Source organism: Apium graveolens, chromosome 10, assembly GCF_009905375.1.
Source record: "Apium graveolens cultivar Ventura chromosome 10, ASM990537v1, whole genome shotgun sequence".
In the NCBI taxonomy this organism is placed as follows: Eukaryota; Viridiplantae; Streptophyta; class Magnoliopsida; order Apiales; family Apiaceae; genus Apium; species Apium graveolens.
This window is the reverse complement of record NC_133656.1, coordinates 215,952,605-215,973,087: the sequence shown is the minus strand read 5'-3', so window position 1 is coordinate 215,973,087 and position 20,483 is coordinate 215,952,605. Positions and strand designations below refer to the sequence as shown.

General features: G+C 36.3%; 2 protein-coding genes across 2 annotated transcripts; both read left to right on the top strand.

Moving 5' to 3' along the window:
* The first annotated feature begins 11,715 nt into the window (after positions 1-11,715).
* LOC141688932 (uncharacterized) lies at positions 11,716-12,669 on the top strand. The gene has a single exon (XM_074493080.1). The coding sequence runs from the start codon at positions 12,060-12,062 to the stop codon at positions 12,510-12,512; it is 453 nt and encodes a 150-aa protein (XP_074349181.1). The 5' UTR covers positions 11,716-12,059; the 3' UTR covers positions 12,513-12,669.
* Positions 12,670-14,119: 1,450 nt separating this feature from the next.
* Positions 14,120-14,725, top strand: LOC141691793 (uncharacterized). Its single transcript, XM_074496549.1, has one exon. The coding sequence runs from the start codon at positions 14,120-14,122 to the stop codon at positions 14,723-14,725; it is 606 nt and encodes a 201-aa protein (XP_074352650.1).
* The last annotated feature ends 5,758 nt before the right edge of the window (positions 14,726-20,483 follow it).

Below are 20,483 nucleotides of genomic sequence, written 5' to 3'. Positions count from 1 at the left end.
ACTTTTGAATACCATTATATTTCAGTGGTATATTTAAAATCTAAATTTAATATTTTAAGATTTTGATAGATTTTTTAAAATTTAAGTTGAATACACTCAGATTTTAATGAATTTTTACATTCCAAATTGAATACCTCCATATTTTGAAAGATTTTTTAAAATGTTAATTAAATACCCATGTACTTTGAAAATCCTTAAAAATCTTAATTAAATACACCCCTCTTAGATGACTAATTTTATTTTTTAAATGAAACATTTTTTTTTAATTTAAGTTGTAATAATATTACCGTTTGCGGTTTTAAAATCGAAATCGAACCGTTTTTAACCGAACTGATGATTTTGAAACCAAAATTGAAACCGGTGTTTCGGTTACGGTTTTTGATTTTTAAAACCATAAATTTCCAATTTTAATTCCGATTTTATCAAAAAACCGAGCCTGCTCTCCTGCCTCTAATTACCATTAGGATGCAGAATTGTTTTTGTTGGACCAAGACAAGACGGCCCAAAATAATGATAGTTAGAATAATTACGGAACATAATGTAAAGCCCAAGAAGGCCCAATTTGTAAGATAAAGCCCATTTGGGACTTGAAATAAATAGAGGACAACAACCTCATTGAAAGGGGTTGGTAAATTAAGCAAAGAGAGGATCTCCTAAAATTATAGTCTAATAATAATAATAATAATATGGTTGGCACTTCATTTGGCGCTAGAAGGAGCTTTGCTTTAACAGATCCAACCAGAAAATGATTGTAGAAGAGATTGATCCGGGAACAGCCGGACCAACACAAGTGAAAGAATTGACGGCAGAACCTGCCGCCGATCCCTCGGCCTTCGATGGCTGTGAGCTTCCAAAGCAGTCGGCATTAAAGCCAAAATGTTTGTTTCCTCCGCCTGAAGGACTTCTTGAGGATCAACCGGAGAGCTGGAAAGATACACGTCAAAGAGACAAAAAGAGAAAGTCCGTGTCAGATCAGCGTTTTAGAATACAAACCTCCAGAGGCAAAAAAGTTCTTTCAAGCGACATGCGACTACATTTATAAAAGAAAGAAAAGCTAAGAGTTCAAAACCAAGAGAATCTGGAAGAACCAGAAGAACCATTTGATTCAGACGAAGAGCTAAAGCTGCTAGAGCGCGAGACTCGGAGACTGCAGGCCAGACTCGAGCGAAAGCGTGAAATTCACCGTCTCCGACGAGAGCTCCAACAAACAACGATACAAAATAAAGAGCAAGATGAAGAATTTTATGATGATGACGATGATGTAGAGTATGAATACGAGCCATCGGCAGAATCGACCTATTCAGGGTATAATCAGATAAAAATGGATTCTCGTGACTGGGAAAAAACGGCATTCATTACTCACAGAGGAGTAATCGGGTATCGAGTCATGCCTTTCGGAATGATTAATGCTGGCGCAACCTTCCAACAGATGATGGACACAATCTTTGGCTCACAGATAGGAAAAAACATGTTAATCTATGTCGACGACATGATAACCAAATCCAAACTCGCCGTTAACCACTCACTTAATCTTCGTGAGACTTTTGAAAATGCCCGGAAGCATAACTTGTGTCTCAACCCTAACAAATGCTCATTCGGGCTTACGTCAGGCAAGTTCCTGGGGTTTCTGGTCATACAACGAGGCATCGAGGCTGACCCCGCACAGACAAAAGCCATTCTTGAAATGGAGGATCCAAAATCCATCAAAGACTTGCAAAAGCTAATGGGGTGCATAGCAGCCCTTCGAAGATTTATCCCTCAATCGTCCAAAAGATGTCTTCCTTTCTTCGCCACCATAAAAAAGGCTTCAAGGTCAAAACCATTCGAACGGAATGATGAGTGCAAATCCAGCTTCACAAAACTCAAAACATTTTTAACGAACCCTCCCATTCTCACTAGGCCAATCCCAGGCGAAGCTCTTCGCATTTATCTGTCGGTGCCGATAAAATAGTTGCAGTCGTCCTTGTTCGACTCGACGAAGGGAGGGAGGTCCCCGTGTACTAAATTAGTCACTCACTGCGGGACGTTGAAACTCGGTAACCTCAGGTCGAAAAGCTCGTATACGCCTTGGTCATTGCAAGCAGAAAGCTCCAACATTATTTTTAAGCAAGGGAAATACATGTGTTGACAAATGCGCCGCTCAAAAGAATCTTGCACAAGCCTGATATGACAGGAAGACTCGCCGCATGGACCATCGAATTAAGTCAATTCTACATCGAATATAAACCACGAACAGCCATAAAGGCTCAGTTCCTCTCAGATTTTGTGGCAGAATGCCAATTTAAGACCAAAGGGTCAGACCCCTAGGAAACCCAGCCAAGGCCGTGGCTATTGTTTGTTGACGAATCATCGACCTCAAATTCTGGCGGCGCAGGGATAATTCTTATCAGCCCAGAAGGATTTAAAGTCCAGCAAGCCCTTAAGTTCGAATTTCAAGCAACAAATAATGTGGCCGAATACGAGGCATTAATTGCGGGATTAAAATTGGCAATGGACCTCGAGGTAGATATCATCGACATATTTGGCGATTCCCAGCTGGTGGCTAAGCTAATAAGCGGAGAGTTTAAGACTCACAATGAAAGCATGGCCAAATACCTTGCAATGACACAAGAGTTGCTCAAAAAATTCTCCTCCTGGAAGCTGTCAAATGTGGATAGAACAGAAAATCAATGGGCGGATTCCCTCGCCAAGTTAGCCTCGTCCAAACTGAAATTGAACCTCGACCCGGTATATGTTGACAGCCTGAAGTCCCCCGCTATCGACATGGTGATGGTCCACAATATTCAAAGTAATCCCGACTGGCGAAGCCCTATTCTCGAGTATATCCTAGAAAATAAACTTCCCATAGAAAAAAGTGAAGCCCGCGCTATCATGTTTAAGGCAAGAAATTATTGCACGATCGGTTCAGTGTTGTATCGACGTGCTTTAACTAAACCACTTCCCCGATGCTTAAGCCCAGAAGAGGCCGACCATGCAATCCTCGAGGTTCACACGGGAATATGTGGCGAACATCTCGGAGGAAAGAACCTAGCTCTTAAAATCATGAGACAGGGGATGTATTGGCCCACAATCCGAAAAGATTGTGAAAGTTACGTCCGCAAATGCCTGGCATGCCAACGACATGGGAACGTGAGTCATCGACCCACAACAAAGCTCAACTCGATCCTCGCTCCGTGCCCTTTCTATCAATGGAGAGTCGATATCGTGGGACCTTTTCCAAAGTCTAGAGGTCAGTGTCAATACATCGTGGTTGCAGTCGACTATGCAATGAAATGGGTCGAGGCAAAACCTCTCTCCAAGATCAGAGAAAAAGAGATGATTGAATTTTTTATGGAACATGTGGTGTTTCGATTCGGAATTCCAAGGATTTTAGTCTCGGATAACGGGACGCAATTTGTTGGCGCACAATTCGAGAAAGCTTTAAGCGACTTGAAAATCCAACACATCAAAGCATCGGTTGCATACCCACAGGCCAATGGCCTTGCAGAGGTAACGAACAGAACCATCTTACAAGGATTAAAGAAAAGGATAGAAGAAATTCCCCGATGTTGGGTTGATGAGCTCCCTAATGTGCTGTGGTCCTACAGAATAACTCCTCGAAGTGCAACAAGAAAAACTCCTTTCCGCCTCGCGTACGGTGTCGACGCCGTTTTGCCTGTCGAGATTAGCCTGATTTCCCCTAGGATCGAGGTCTTCGATCCCTCTCTCGCAGCTGAAGGATTGCGTTTTCACAATGACTTACTTGAAGAAACAAGAGAGGAATCTAGACTTCGCATGATCGCTCAGCAAGAGAAGAACCTACATGTCCAATTGAACTATGAGCTAGAAGTCTTTTTACTTTCGTTTGGGCCATGGCGGCCAGTGCTCCTAAGATCATAGAAGCAATGCTGCAGAAAAAGAAGATTTGTTGCAATGTAGCTCCATAAGCCCTATAGCAATGCAAACTATACTGACCACACTAGGGCAGAGGGATATAAAATGGTTTAGCATTCGTTAACATAGAGAGCATATCAGTTTTTCCTTTATACTTTACTTGGATCTGTTTTTATGCTATTAGCTATTCTGTTGATTCTTCTCCAAACAGGAACCACCGATTTACAAATATCATTAACCACAGAATTTAGTGGGAACGATCAGAAGGATGAAATCCAAGCAAGCAATTGGTTGGAAAGTGTTGGTTCGATCCCAACTCGTGACTGTGCTACAAAGCATTAATGAGAACAGATAATAGACCTCGTCCTTCGAGACTCCGCCGCATCACAGCCAACAATCTCAGGAAAATTTAAACCAACATGGGAAGGCCCATACAAAGTATCGAGGGTCGTCAGCACAGGAACCTACGAGCTCTCGTACCTCGATGGTCAACCAATTAAGAATGTCTGGAATGGTATCCACCTCAAGAAATTCTACCAATGATAAATTCTCTATGTAATGATTAAAACTTTGAGGCCGCAGGGCCCTACCAAAAACCAACCCTCGATACAATGAGGGTCGTTATGAGATCCCCATCGAGGGAATATAAGTTATGAAAGTTTTAAGTCATTTTGTGAAAATGCTATAATTCGTCCCCTGCTTAACCCACAAAAAAAATTAACATACCCTTCTAGCTCGGCTCTTACATCGATCCGCTAAATCCTCTCGACGACGCCCGTCGAAAACAATCGCATCTTGAGGAAGATGAAAAAGGTTGAAGACCCTCGGCAGCACAGTTTTTCCACCTGTCCAACGTTCATGGGGTTGAATCTCGACCCTCACAACTTCTTTTTTCGATCGGGGGTCGATAGTAGGAGCCATTGTCGCCCTGTTACCAACCAATGTGAGGATCCTGTTCACCCCACCAACCGACGCGTCCGCTTCACCAAACCCACCATCTCCACAATTTTCCTCTTCCACTTCTCGACGTCCCCTCTTGCGAGGATTCAGATCAGCCGGCTCAACATCTGACATGGCCTTCCCAGGATCTTCTACAACCTTATTTCCTTGGTCATCCAATAACTCGATCGACACAGAATGCCCAACCCTCGGCGGGCCAGAGGAGGCACCATCAGCACTCTTCTTCGATGCTCTCTTAATAAGCAACATCATAGCCTTGTCCATCTCTCCTTTAACCCCGCTATTCAATATCTTGCCCAAAGAAGCTCCAGCCACTAATGCAAAACAAGCCAAAAGAAGAATTTAGCACGAATAATATTAATACAAGAAGTAATAGTAAAAATAAAAGGGGGAGAGAAGGAAAGAATACAACAATAAAAAAAAAAGAGAAGGAACGAATCACTGAAAATTCCCCCCTTAAAATCATGCATTTCTAAAAAATCAGGTTCCTTTAACTGAAGATGAGTGTACACCGATGCCACCCTATGGAACCCGTTCAAATACTTCACATCAGACTTCTCGAGATTATTCAAGTAGTCGATAGTAAGCTGACTTACTTTCCCACACGGTTTCACGAATTCTAAATCCGGCCCCCCAAAATACAACCACTTGGAGTGATACCCCGAGTTAGAGGACCTAACACTGACAATCTTAACCCTTTTATAAGGACAGTCGAAGTAAACCTGCCCATCGTGATACCTAACTGCATAAATCGAGAAGAAAAGCTTAAATGAAGGAATCAAATTCCTATCGCAACAGAGAGCGACAAACCCACTAATCTGTGCGAGGGAATTGGGCGTCAACTGACTAACTCCGCAACCAATAGCCTCGAACATCGCCAAGAAAAATGGGTGCATAGTAACCGGAGCCCGAAGTGAAAAAGGATTATCGGTATCCCGTGCATCCCATACTCCGACATCATCCATACCCTTTCATCAGCAGTCGGCACTCGATAACGATAACCATTCGATAAATCCATGTATGATTTCAACTTACCTACTGGAGGATCCTTGGTAATATAATAACTTAAATAATTCAAACTTGACTTATCCCCGAACTCCTCCATACCCGCACGAAGGTTATCCTCAACAATTCGACGCCTCCTCTCTAACGTTCGAGGGCTCAAAGGGGGCGAAGGGAGAGGTCCTGTAGGAACGCCCTTCAACAGTTCATCTTCGTTCATAAAATCAAAAGATCCACATTGCTCTAAATCGGGAATCTCCAAATTATTCAAATTCCAGAAAGATTCCTGATCACCCTCCTCGAGGGACTGTTTACCAGGATCTCGACCAGAAACAGTACGGATAGATGACGAACTAGATTGATCCATTAAATTATTGTAATCGAACAAACTAAATCAAGAGAAGCAAGATCTAATATAGAAGGTGGAAGATGACTTACAGGCGGTTACTGCAGATGCCGAGAATTTGAGATGAAATAGGAAGTAATCCGGCCAGCCGCTCCTTTTCTTTTAACTGAATCAGAAGCCGAACAGTCCCAAGGCTCCAATGTCCAATCAATAGTCCCCAGGAAATAAAAATCAAAATACTTATACGTTTCAAAAAAAAAAAAAAGAAAGGAAGCAAAGTTAAAGTACAACAATACGCACAACACATTCCTTTTTCTATTTTATATTTTTCTTTACTTTTATTTTTACTTTACTAGCATTTAATCCTCTCGTTATTTTATTCCTTTTTACCACACTTTGCTAATTTTGATAACTCTCAGGTCCCGAAATAAAAGCGCAAATCTAAAGATAATTGCTTGAACTGGGAGGGGGACAAATGTTGGACCAAGACAAGACGGCCCAAAAGAATTATATTTAGAATAATTACGTAACATAATGTAAAGCCCAAGAAGGCCCAATTTGTAAGATAAAACTCATTTGGTACTTGATATAAATAGAGGACAACAATCTCATTGAAGGGGTTGGCAAATTAAGCAAAGAGAGGATCTCCTAAAATTATAGTCTAATAATAATAATAATAATATTGTTTGCACTTGAGTTTTCATTGCCAGCTCTTAGTTGTGTTGGGCTTAGGCTTAGGCCTAGGACGGGTGCAGTAACGGACCTTCACAGGAACAGAAAGGAGCGATTCAAGGCAGTTGGGTAACCCACGCATACAACCGAATCAGTTTACTCCAGCATTTTGTTAGGCAGCCCAAAAGAACGTTATGTTGGGTAGCCTGAGCAGAACAGTTTATAATCGGCCTATGTTTCGGTTTGCTTATCTCTCACAAGCTTACATTTCGCAGCCCAGCACCTTTTTTTTTTTGACAGAACAGCCCAGCACTTATTTTATTCGTTCGTTAAAGGCCGGAGGTACTTATTTGGTCGAATTCATGATTTATCTTTACTAGTTCAGTGAGCTCAGGGTGTTCCGGTTATGGCTAATTAATTCCCGAACCGATATAAATGGAACGAAGCAAAAATAATAACATGTTTTGGCCAAAGATTTTAAAGAATTGGGTCAAGTTTTTAGGGCTAATTCAGCCAATCTTACAACATTCCTATACACTAGTACATTCTTTAACTTAAATAAAATATAGATTCTAATTAGCAGTCAGGTTATTTTTCTTGTTTTGGGTTAATTACTTGTCTTAACTATTTGATTAAATTAGTTATCTTAGGTGAATGTGTTTGATAAATGTATGCTTAAATTAACTAAACACACTTTATCCATTAATTGAAAGCAACTCTTATATACCTTGGTTATTGATCCTTATCTATTCAATTGAGAGCCGTTAGATCGATATAGTCTTAAAATTAAAATTATTATTAAAGAGTTATAAGGTTTAAATTCAACCAACAACATATTAAAATTATAAATAATTATATATAATAATAAAAATGACATGCATATCGCACGAGTTAATTATCAAACCACCAAACATAAATATCAGAAGAGCTGCAAGGGCAAATCTCTAATTTAGTTTAATCTACTAATTTCCTTATCAAATTTTGGAATATCTCAAACACAAACATGGTAAAAATTGTTATAATAATATATGTCTAAATTTTAATGTGAAAATATGATAAAAGACATGAATTTGCCTTGACACGTGCTTTGTCTTGTCTTCTACTCCTACATAAATCTGTTACGGGGAACTCAAGCGGGGCCGACATAATCTCCAGGAAGAAAGCATTGAATCAAGACGAGGGGGAGAAGGTTAATCACGTTATTTGCAAACAGACTCATTATTGTCTTTGTATATATACACTCGTACGCATTTTTGCTACATAGCGGTGGCTGAGAAATTGCATTATCCATTTATGTTAAGTTCTGATGTCAAAAAAAAAAAGTTAACTTCGGTTGCTAAATATAAATACGGGGGTTCAATATTGACGGTGTTTGCATCCATAATAGAGCAACAGAAGTGACGTCTATACACAATTTCAGACTATTCCATTTAGACCCCTTATATTAAAGAGATTTGCATCAAATTTTGTAGCTTTGTTCGTGTGATTCACAATTTGCGATTAATAAAAACAAAGTATATACGAATAACAGATAAGACAAAAAAAAGGATTTAGAATGAGAAGTTCTCAGAGTTCAGCGTATATTGTCTCCTTAAAATTATTACGGCACTCACTGTATGAGCGAGTCGTTAGCCTCCCAGGATATAACGAGAAAACGGCGTGTTGTACGAACAGGGTATTCGGCGAACAAGAACACAGTAAAAAACTATCACCGGAGGCGACTGTGAGATATGTTTCGAATGAATCCATAACCCTAACCTAATAATGATAATATATAGGTTCGAGGGAAACGTGTGCGTTACTTTACGCGTAATTAAATAAAACGCATTGATTAATAATCAAATCCGTATATTGTCTCCTTAAAGCTATTACGACACTCACCGTATGAGCGAGTCGTTAGCCTCCCAGGATATAACGAGAAAACGGCGTGTTGCACGAACAGGGTCTTCGGCGAATAAGAACAGAGTAAAAAACTATCACCGGAGGCGACTGTGAGATATGTTTCGAATGAATCCATAACCCTAACCTGATAATGATAATATATAGGTTCGAGGGAAACGTGTGCGCTACTTCACGCGTAATTAAATAAAACGCATTGATTAATAATCAAATCCGTAATTGAATCAGAAATATTATTTCGCCAAGTCAATTATAATAATTCGTAATCTAAAACGAATTAAGAATTTAAGAGTCCAAGCCCGGTGGAAATTAAATTTAGCAAAATTAGTTCGTAATTATTCGGATCAATTTTATGTTACATTCGTGTCCGGACGTCACACACGCGGGCAAGCTCGAAGGTTTCGCAAGCCTCAGATTGCCCTTCGAAAGCCCAAGATTTGCACCCCCTGCGCGCACGTAGGTGTTGGAGCAATACATAAGTAACACATTTGAACACTACATAAGTGTTTTACTATATAAAACTATGCATTCTCCTTTGCAAAATCAACGTGGGACTTTCACAAATTTTCATAACGAAGAGACTAACTTTGGATAATCATATATCATCCATCTCCTAGTCATTTTGATTGATTCAAAGTGCCCCGGAAAGTTCTCGCGGAGGAGAACACGTTCCAAATGTCACTTGTCGCGCGCAGGTGACATTCATCCACTCAAACAATAACTCAAATTGACTCGACAATATGGGGCTACTATCCACATTTTCCAACAGGCCGTCCCGAAAATTAATTTCTTTTGTTTTTGTAAATCTACCGGTCTCAACTTTTTGTGTGGCTCCGAGCTGGAAAGAAATTTAGTTTTAATTGATTTTAAACTAGATAGAGATTTAGGAGATGTAGAAGTGAAAAAACACGATGTATAGTATTATATATACAACAAAGTATAGTAAAAATAAATTAGAGAATTTCAACCCAACTTAGATATCATACTAAAAGCTCATAATCAAATATATTACAAAGGTCCGAAGTTGCTGCATATTAAAAATATCTCTCTATATATATGATAATTTTGAGATCCTGTATGTACGATAAAACTAATTGCACAGTGCACACCATAATCGACGGCTCTGCAATTTATACATTTTTAATACCAATTTACAAAAATGTTTTGCATTTTAATAATTGTATATGGTATATTTACTAACAACCTAGGGGAGTATAATTTATTTATTTTCCATGCGGATACTTGATGAGCTGCACATAACTACAATAATTTATTAATAAAAAAAAGGTTAAAAGAACACATGTCTCCTGTAAAATCCGTACTTTAAAATTTTTCCATTTAAACACTAAATAAAGAAATCTGAAATCATGTCGTTCTTCCGGCTGGCCTTTCCGCGTAGTAGCAGTATTAGTAATAGTAAGGGCTTCCCCTTTCAAGCCAGAAATATATGTACGTAGAGATGATGCACTCTTGCACCTATATAAAAAAAAGACCACTAAAATAGTAGTAAATATATATGACTCACTGCAGGTCGCTATATATATTCATAATGAAATTAGTTGGTCAGTATGAATTCCATTTTATGTTGAACTCTTAATTTGTCTTCCTCTAGAACACCCAACTAGTTTGAGAACTATCCGTGTACCGAAAGGCCATTTTCCTCACGTTTTAAGAACTAGTTTATTGGATACAAACATCTGATCAAACACCCCTAGTAATTAAGATTAACATATGTTAAGTGCATGCAACAGTAATGCAATAACATATTGACACAGCTGATCATAAATTATGACTATTTATAATTTAGTTTATATTTATATAAAAATAAATATAATAAAAAGTGTTAGCTATGAGTTCAATAAAACCCAACAAACGAAGGTCCATTAGACCATCATAATATTGAAAGGCCCATAAAATTCAACATGTTGAGACTCATTACTCCTTTAGCCGTTGAGATTTTCCTATCATAACGTCCTTTTTTCACTTTTCACTACTCGTCATTATTACAATGTAACGGACTAGCATTTATAGTGAGTTTTGGGTATAAATATTTTGTGAAATGTGAGACAAAACTAATTCTACATTCATTCTCTCAAATACTTTTTAATTTCTTTTATTCTCAAAACTCATTCTACATCTAGATTCTTATTGAGGTGAAATGGGAGACAATCCCTCATATTTTTACCTTTTTAGATAAAAGGCGAAGACTGTTATTAATAGGCTGAAGGCCGTTGATACGATCTAAAAAAGATTTGAGCGTAACAGGAAGAATATAATGAGGTAGCGTCATAAAAATATATAATAATTGTAGTAATTGGTGATTGGAAGAGCATGTAAGTTTAATTAATCAGAAAATATAGGATGGGACTGAGGGCGGATGAGATGGAGTAGCTAGGCGGTGAAAGAAAAAAAGAGAGACATGATGGGGACCAAGGGGGATTTGGTGTTGGATATGTTTCGGATAGAATGCTCCAGGTGTTAATGTTTACACAGTCGATTACTCTATCATAGAGACATAGACTCCTAGTACAATATCAATAATTTAAACCGCATGAATATTCAATTTATAGATTTTCTTTACAATATATTTAGATTTAATTACAAATAAACGAGTGTACACCTGCCGTAGGCGTTCATTTCAGCTCATAACTTCATGCTTATCCACTTATCTAATGCTTATGACTTATGATACATACATGAGTAACCCACCAGCTTAGTTCGACAACTGGTTGTTTCAGTTTGATTTTAGCTATTATTTTGGTTAAATTATTACTTAAGAATATTCAGCTAATCAAATAATATCTTTTTTCGTTAATGGTTGATTTTAATTTTTCAACGTAATGAATAATAAATATGTGCGGTACTCGTTAGCGAATAATTTAACATTTATGTACCGTGTTTAAATACCACATCCCACTCGTCATCATCAGCATCCAGATACTTCTGATTTAGCGTGCGAATATATAAATTCCCCTCTCATTTCGATTTCGTCCACACAACTATACAACGTCTTCTCTCCCTCTCTTTTGTTCTAAACCCATACACACAAACTTTTATATACAAAGCACACACCATTAATTATCATCCCATTTTATTCTCTCCGCCTTCATTCCCAAATTAAACCACAATAAAGTACAGATTTCTCCCTACTTTTCATTCGGTTTGCCTTCCTTAATTTTGACAAACCCTACTTATCCTTCCCTCTTCCTCTTGTCTTTTTGTCTCAATTCAGGCAAAATCCAATAATACCAGAAACACAATATTGTCCGGTCGGGTCGCGCTCCGTGAAGAACAGTTTATTTAAATCATGTCGCGAGACTTAATTCTCCGATCACCTCCACTTGATCGTCGACAACCCCTCCTATCAACCACCTCAATACCATCACACCGCAATACCTCTAGATGTCTTGCCGAGACAGCCGGCATGACAACTGCAGGATGCGCCGCAGTATGTTGCTTACCTGTAGGCGTGGTTGCAATTCTATTCCTGGCGGTTTACAAAGTACCTGCAAAGCTTTGTAGGAGAGCAATAAGAATGAAGAAAAGGCGGAGATTGCGATCAATGTCATCGCCCGAGCTGAATCGAAATAGATGCGAGTGCGGATTCGAAGAAGTACATATGATGAGTTGCGGTGGGGGACAAGTTGTTTGTGGAACGTCGTTGGAAATGGATAACGATGTGATGGAATTGGAGAAGGAAATGTGGGATAGGTTTTATGGGACTGGGTTTTGGAGAAGCCTTTCTCAAAGAGAAGGCTGATGATCATCATTCATCCTCTTTTTCTTGTGTTTTTTTACAGTGTATGTTAATTTTTAAATCAGCTGTAAATTTATTAGTCCCATATAGAGGCAAACAACAAACCTAGTTTCACAAATCATTTAGCAAAAAAAAAATTATTATACAAAATTTTACCGTTCTGGTTCGTGTTTTTTCATTTCTGACAACAGAATCGCAAATCTTAATAGTAGTTAAATAAGTTCTGGAATGGACAAGTCTTGAAATCAGATTGGTGACATTTCAATTTTCCATGCATTCTCATAGTTGTTAACAATTTAAACATCCGAAATCGGGCTCCAAATATACAATCGAAAGAGGATCGTGAGGTTTTGGTGTGAATTCTGTTTTTAGTTTGGTGCACAGGATACGGTGCTTTTTGTTACGAGGCACGCTATTATACTAATCGATTTACTCATATAGATGTATGCAAGGAAAGTCCAAAAAATTGAATGGAGATCCATGGCAATATGTTGCAGCCTTTTAGAGCATCTTCAACAGGGCAAAACCCTTAACTAAATTATCTATGTGTAATTTATGTGGCATTTAATTGACAATATTTAGAGATTATGTAAAATTTGAAACACTCCAACCATAATTGTCCTTACAAAAAATATAGATAATCACATTTGATTGGTTATATTTGTTTAACCACTAAATCCCTTAGCTATATTTTTGCTATCATAATTATACATAATATTATCAGAGTGTTTACCCTTCTTCTTAGGTAAAATTTTACATAATTCTTGATTTATCATATTTTAGCTAATAGTTCTTCCAATTATCATTGAAGATGCTCTTAGGATGTGTACTGTTAGGTTGTTAGGTTGGGCGGGTTAAAAAAATTTGTTGAATATAGTCACTCTCACTCCACTCACTCAAGTCAACAGCTCAACCCAAGTCAGCTCAACCCAAGTCAAAGCTGACTTGCATCAGTCAACAGATTTCAAGGGTATAATAGTCTTTTCAGTCTAGAATGTTAGTTAGAAAATAACAGTATCCATTCTGTTACATTCAGTTAGATAAATAACTTAGTCTTCTTCTCATTTCTTACTTACTTGAAACTAGCTTATTCAAGATGAGATTTGTGAGAGATACAGTAGATTCAATTCAGTAATTGTTAGTTAGATTGTGAGCTTTGATGATGTGTAAAGAATGATTGTTCAAGTTTTGGATGAAGAACATTTATCTTTGTTATGTTGAATTTGATGTACATGTTTGATGTTTTGTTTCCGTTGAATCAAGGTTTATAAGATGGTATCAGGTCTCCGTGTTACAATTCCTCGCTGAATTATTGATGATTATCACAGTTGATTGTGTTCTTCGAAGCTTCATTCTAGTAATATCAGATCTCGTTTTCTTCGATCATTTTTCTTGATAATTTTGTGATATTGTATCTAATTCTTCGAGATTATCGTTTTGTTCGTTCATTTTCTTGATAAGTTTGTGATACTATATATCATTCTTCGAGATTACAAGTTTGAGAGATTCAATTGATTCTTGATATTGTTCGTGTGAAATCGCACAATTTTTTGATTAAGATCACAAAACGCTATCTCTTCATTCTTCGATATTGTCTTTGATTGTTAATCATGTTTGAATCAACATCACAAACACACACACTTGTTACACATCATCATGAACCTTCTCAAGATCCATCACCTCATTACTACTTACATCCATTTGATAATCCTGGGATGAAATTAGTTTTAATTAAGTTTGATGGAACTGGATACAATGATTGGAAGAGATTGTTTCTTATCAGTTTGTCTGCGAAAAACAAATGTGGATTTGTTGATAAAAGTATCCCAAAACCTGTTGAAATTGATCCATATTATAAGGCATGGGAACGATGCAATAGTATGATGATTTCATGGATTTTAGGAGTTTTAGATCAGAATTTGGCTAGAAGTATGCTTTATTTCAAGTCTGCAAGGGAAATTTGGGAGAATTTGGCTGAGAATAATGTTCAGGCTTCAGAAACTCTGATGTATGGTTTGCAACAATCATTATATGAGATTAGACAAGGACATGATAGCATTTCTACATATTACACTAAGATTAAGATGTTATACGATCAACTTGATGTTGTAGATCCTATTAAGAGTTGCAATTGTACTCAATGCACTTGTCAGATTAGTCAGAAGTTGATAAAGTCACAAGAGGATAGAAGATTGATTGAGTTCTTGATGAATTAAATGACAACTTTGAGATGATAAGGGGTAATATACTGGTTATGAGTCCTTTGCCTTCAATTTCTCATGCTTACAGAATGTTAGTGCAGGAGGAGAATCACAGGAAAGTGTTTCAACCTGGAACAGTTATGGATGATGGAATGGCTTGTATTGCAAATAGGAAACCATTTCCTGAAAGGTTTAAGTCTCAATCATATGAAAGGAGGACTTATGGATCCACTGATAACAAGAACAGATCCAACACTTATTTTTGTGATCATTGCAAATTTCTAAGTAGACCTGGCAACGTTTTGTGTCGTGTACAAACGTTCCGTGTACTTTCGTGTTCTCGTGTACCAAACCTTAAATCCGAACCCGACCCAGATTTGGGTTCTTGTACCAATTTGGTGACACTAACTCGACACTAATATATTCGTATTTACCCGCTTTGGTACACTAAAGTACACGGATTATACGAAAAAAATTAAATATTAAAAAAATGCAATTCTATGGTCTTAAATAGTAAACAACAAAGTTCTATTTAGCAAAAAAACAAACTTCTGGATACAAAAACACGAAATAAGTGAAAATATTTTTGCGTACAACAAATTACAAATTTTTCAACATTCTAAAAAAAATTAAACTCATATGTATGGATCTAAATTAGATCCATATGTATGGATCTAAATTACAAAGAGAAGAGTTTGGAAGCGGAATAAAGTTTGTACAAGAGGGGCGGCTTGTTAAATTGGGGGAAAATGAAAAGTAAAGGGACAAAAGGTAAAACACTAAATGCTCACAGATACTCAACTAGTCAAATGACCAATAAAGTGTATTTTAGACTGTTAGTATTTACAAATTATAATTATATATATATATTATTTAGAATATGTAAAATTCAAATTTTGTATGTAATATATATATATATATATATATATATATTATATTTTTTAAAAAAATTAACTATTTATTTATTTCGTGTACTTTCGTTCCGTGTCGTGTACCTGTATCGGAAATCCATACCGATACTAATTATATCCGTGTTTTTTCGTGTTCGTGTACTTTCGTGTTCGTGTACCAAATTTTCGAACCCAGGCACTAATTATTAATGTCGTTTTATACCGTGTTCACGTGTCGTATACCAGTATTGTCAGGTCTAGTTCCAGGACATAGTATCCAGAGATGTTACAAGCTCCATGGTTATCCACAGAATTTCAGAAATGATAGGGACAAAAGGGTTGCAGCTATGGGCCATAATGCAGAAGAAGACAATGACAATGTTTCACTCACAGCAAATCAATATCAACAACTCTTAAAGCTGATATAAAAATAACCTGTAAATGGGGATAAAGTTGATCAGTCAAAAACTGCTTGCACAGCAGGTAAATATTGTCTCATATCATCAACTGGTTCTAATTGGATAATTGACAGTGGTGCCACTGATCACATGTGTAGTGATATTTCTCTGTTTTCAACATACAATGTTGTTCAAGGTGAAGAAATATATATTACTATACCTGATGGTAATAAGGTTCTTATCAAGCAAGTAGGAACAATACATCTTCACAATAATCTAATTCTAAAAGATGTATTGTTTGTTCCTGAATTCAAGTTCAACTTGATTTCTATACCAAAGGTTTGTAAAGACTTGAGTTGTTCAGTCATTTTTAATGATCAAAAATGTTTTCTTCAGGGCCTTTCACAGAGGCCACTTCTTCTTGGTAGCTTCAAACATGGTTTGTATTATTTGGAGAGTACTAAAGGGAAAGATCTTGTAGACTCCAAATTGAATGCAACTACAACTATGAAAAACAAAAATATTGAAGAAAATAAAGTAAAGCTTTGGCACCTGAGGATGGGACATTTGCCACCTGCCATGCTGCATCATCTTGCTGATTTTTTTGACAAGCCTTGTAAATTGGAAAACATATGCCATATATGTCCTGCAACAAAACAAGTAAGAGTCTATTTTCCTGAAAGTAGTACTACAACTGAAAAAGTATTTCAACTGTTGCATTTTGATACTTGGGGACCATTTAGAGAGGCCGCTTATAATAGTTGTAGATTCTTTTGCATAATAGTAGATGACTCCACAAGAATGACCTGGATTTTTTTAATGAAAAATAAGTCAGAGGTTGTGAAGATTGTAGTTGATTTTCTTGAGAATGTTAAGAATCAGTTTAAAGTTGTTCCAAATATTGTGAGATCAGATAATGCACATGAGTTCTGCCAAGGTGATATGAAAGTCTTCTTTTAACAAAAGGGTGTTATTCATCAAAGGATCTGTGTTTATACTCCACAACAAAATTGTGTTGTGGAAAGAAAACACAGACATCTATTAAAAATAACAAGATCCTTGTTTTTTCAATCCAGATTTCCTATTCAATTCTGGGGGGAATGATTTCTAGCAGTTGTCCATATTATCAATAGAATGCCCCTTTCTGTCTTAAAAAATATCAGCCCTTATCAGAAGTTATATAACCTTCCTCCTCCAATAGATCACTTCTGATTTTTTGGTTGTCTGTGTTGTGTATCCAATTTAAAACATAAAAGACATAAATTTGAGCCAACAGCTATTCCTCGTGCTTTCATTGGGTATCCTTCTAGTCAGAAAAGATACAAGAAGCTTAACATAGAAACTCTCGAAATAAGTGTTTCCAGGGATGTGTTGTTTCATGAATAGCATTTTCCTTTCCACATAAAATCTTCAGATGACTCAACTAAATTTCAGTTCTTTCTTCATATATCTACTGATCACATTCCCCAATATTTTGATGATTTACCACAAGTGTTTCAGTTTGAAGTCAATGCTGAGAATTCTTCCTCATATTCTGATATTTCACCCAACTTAGATTCACATCATAATTATGAAAATACTTCTAAAAATAATGATAATGTAATCAAAAAAAGTTCCAGAAATATCATTACTCCTTCATACTTGAATGATTATGGGTGTAATTCTGGTATTTACACAGAAGGAACACATTAGTGTAATCTGGTATCTTATTCTGCTTTAGCAGTTACACACAAATCCTTAATTTCCACTTCTGATTCATTAGTTAAATCAAACAATTATGCATAGACTATTAAGGATCCAAAATGGATAGATACCATGAATAAAGAAATTTCTGCTATAGAACAGAATAAGACATGGATCCTGGTAGACCTTCCTGCTGGTAAGAAACCCATATGATGTAAATGGGTATATAATATCAAACTTAAAGTTGATGGAACTGTTGAAAGATTTAAAGCTAGATTAGTGGCAAAATGGTTCCATCAGAAGTGGGGTATTGACTTTCAGGAAACATTTTCACCAGTGGTGAAAATGACTACAGTTAGATGCTTATTATCACTGGTTGCTAACAAAGAATGGTCATTGTTTCAATTTGATGTTAATAATGCATTTCTGCATGGTGATTTGTATGAAGAAGTCTACATGACTGTTCCAGAAGGATATTTTAATTCTCACAACAAGGTTTGTAAGCTGATTAAGTATCTTAATGGATTAAAACAGGCTTCCAGACAATGGTTTGAAAAATTACTAGGAGAATTGTTAATTAAAGGCTTTTATCAGTCAAAGAATGATTATTCTTTGTTCATTAGGAAGGATGATCCTCACTGTGTTAAAACTGTTGTTTATGTAGATGATACCATTTTAACTGGTGATAATCTACATGTTTTTCATAATTTGAAAAATCATTTGGACAGAACTTTTAGCATAAAAGATCTTGGTAAGTTGAGTTTCTTTCTGTGCATTGAAGTTGGATATTTGTCAGCATGAATTACTTTGACTAAAAAGAAGTTCGCTAAGGAAATTTTACATGATATTGGTCTGGCTGATTTTAAATCTGTAGTAACTCCTTTGCCTATCAATCTTAAAATGACAGCTACTGATGGTCCTTTATATGAAGATCCTTCATTCTATAGATGTATAGTGGGAAAATTGAATTCCTTACACATTCCATACTTGATTTATCCTACACTGTCCAACATCTCAGTCAATTCCTTCAACAACCTAGGATTCCTCATTATCAGGCCTTGATGCATACATTAAAATATGTTGGTTCTACAGCAGGACATGGCATCATCTTAAAGGCATCTGATCAGCTTACTTTGCAAGCCTATTCTGATTTAGATTGGGGTTCTTGTGCAGATTCTAGGAGGTCAGTCTCTGGTTATATCATGCTTCTTTGAAATTCTCCAATTAGCTGGAAATCTAAGAAACAAGCCAATGTTTCTAAAAGCTCTTCTGAGGCTGAATATAGAGCTATGTCTTCTGCTGCTTCATAAATTACCTGGCTTGTGAGATTACTTGAAGAATTAGACATTATTGGTTTAAAGCCTATTAATCTACATTGTGACAAACAGAGTTCCATCCATATTTCTAAGAAGCATGTACATCATGAAATGAGTAAGCATATTGAGATTGATGTTCATTTCACAAGGGATAAAGTTCTAGAAGGTTTACTACATCTTGCTTATGTTCCAACTGATTTGCAGCTTGCTGATGTATTCACCAAAATCTTGCCTACCACTCAGTTCAACAGCCTGTTTGATAAACTGGGCATGACTCCTAGCCAACCAAGTTTGAGGGGGAATGTTGAATATACTCACTTTCACTCCACTCACTCAAGTCAGCAGCTCAAGTCAAGTCAAAGCTGACTTACATCAGTCAACAGATTTCAAGGGCATAATAGTCTTTTCAGTCTAGAATGTTAGTTAGAAAATAACAGAATTTATTCTGTTTCATTCAGTTAGATAAATAGTTTAGTCTTCTTCTCATTTCTTACTTACTTGAAACTGGCTTATTTAAGATGAGATTTGTGAGAGATACAGTAGATTAAATTCAGTAATTGTTAGTTAGATTGTGAGTTGTGATGATGTGTAAAGAATGATTGTTCAAGCTGATTGTTCAAGTTTTGGATGAACAACATTTATCTTTGTTACGTTGAATGTGGTGTACATGTTTGATGTTTTATTTCCGCTGAATCAAGGTTTATAAAAAATTTTAACAACTCAAATAAATCGAATTTTTAAAATTTGAATTCAATTCAAATCGTATAAATTGGTTTAGCTCTGTTTGATTAATTTATTATTAAAATATTAAATATAATATGAAAATAGAAAGTCTCAAAGTCTAAAAAAAATAAAAATAATTCAACAAAATACTACAATCTATGTAAACGTATGATTTTTGACATCAAAAATGCTTTAACAATCTTGTCAAGATACAAAACTGAATTCAGTTTGAAAATTTTGAATGTAGATCCATCACAATATGTTTATATTCTGCAAAATATCAACGTAATAAATTTGTAACTTATAACTAACTCTATTCGTAAGTGTAATGATTGCTTGTATTTTATCCATTTTTTAAGAAAAATGTTAGGGTCCTAAAACGATTTCCAAAATTATTTTCAAATTCTTCTAAAAAGGGTATACTTGTCAATTTTTGTGATAGTGATATAGGATTCGTAAATATATATCTTCATATATATTCATAAATTAAAATATAACAAATATAAAATAGATCACTCCGTATAAATTTTGGGAACGAATTTGGAATAAGTAGCACTACTTTTTTAAAAAAAATTATTAGCACTACTTTTTAAAATGAAAAATTGTTTACAAGTTAGTCATCGACAAGTTTCTTTTAACGGGATGGCCAATCCGTTCTAGTAATTGCAATTTCTTGAAACGTGTACATCAAACAACGAACTCAAGGGAATAATGGTGTAGCTGGTCTACAAATAGATGTGTCAAAAGCATGTGACAGACTCGA

Excerpts from the sequence above, each read along its gene's own strand:
- LOC141688932 (XM_074493080.1), top strand. The coding sequence starts at position 12,060 with ATGTCGCGAGACTTAATTCTCCGATCACCTCCACTTGATCGTCGACAA.
- LOC141691793 (XM_074496549.1), top strand. The coding sequence starts at position 14,120 with ATGTTTGAATCAACATCACAAACACACACACTTGTTACACATCATCAT.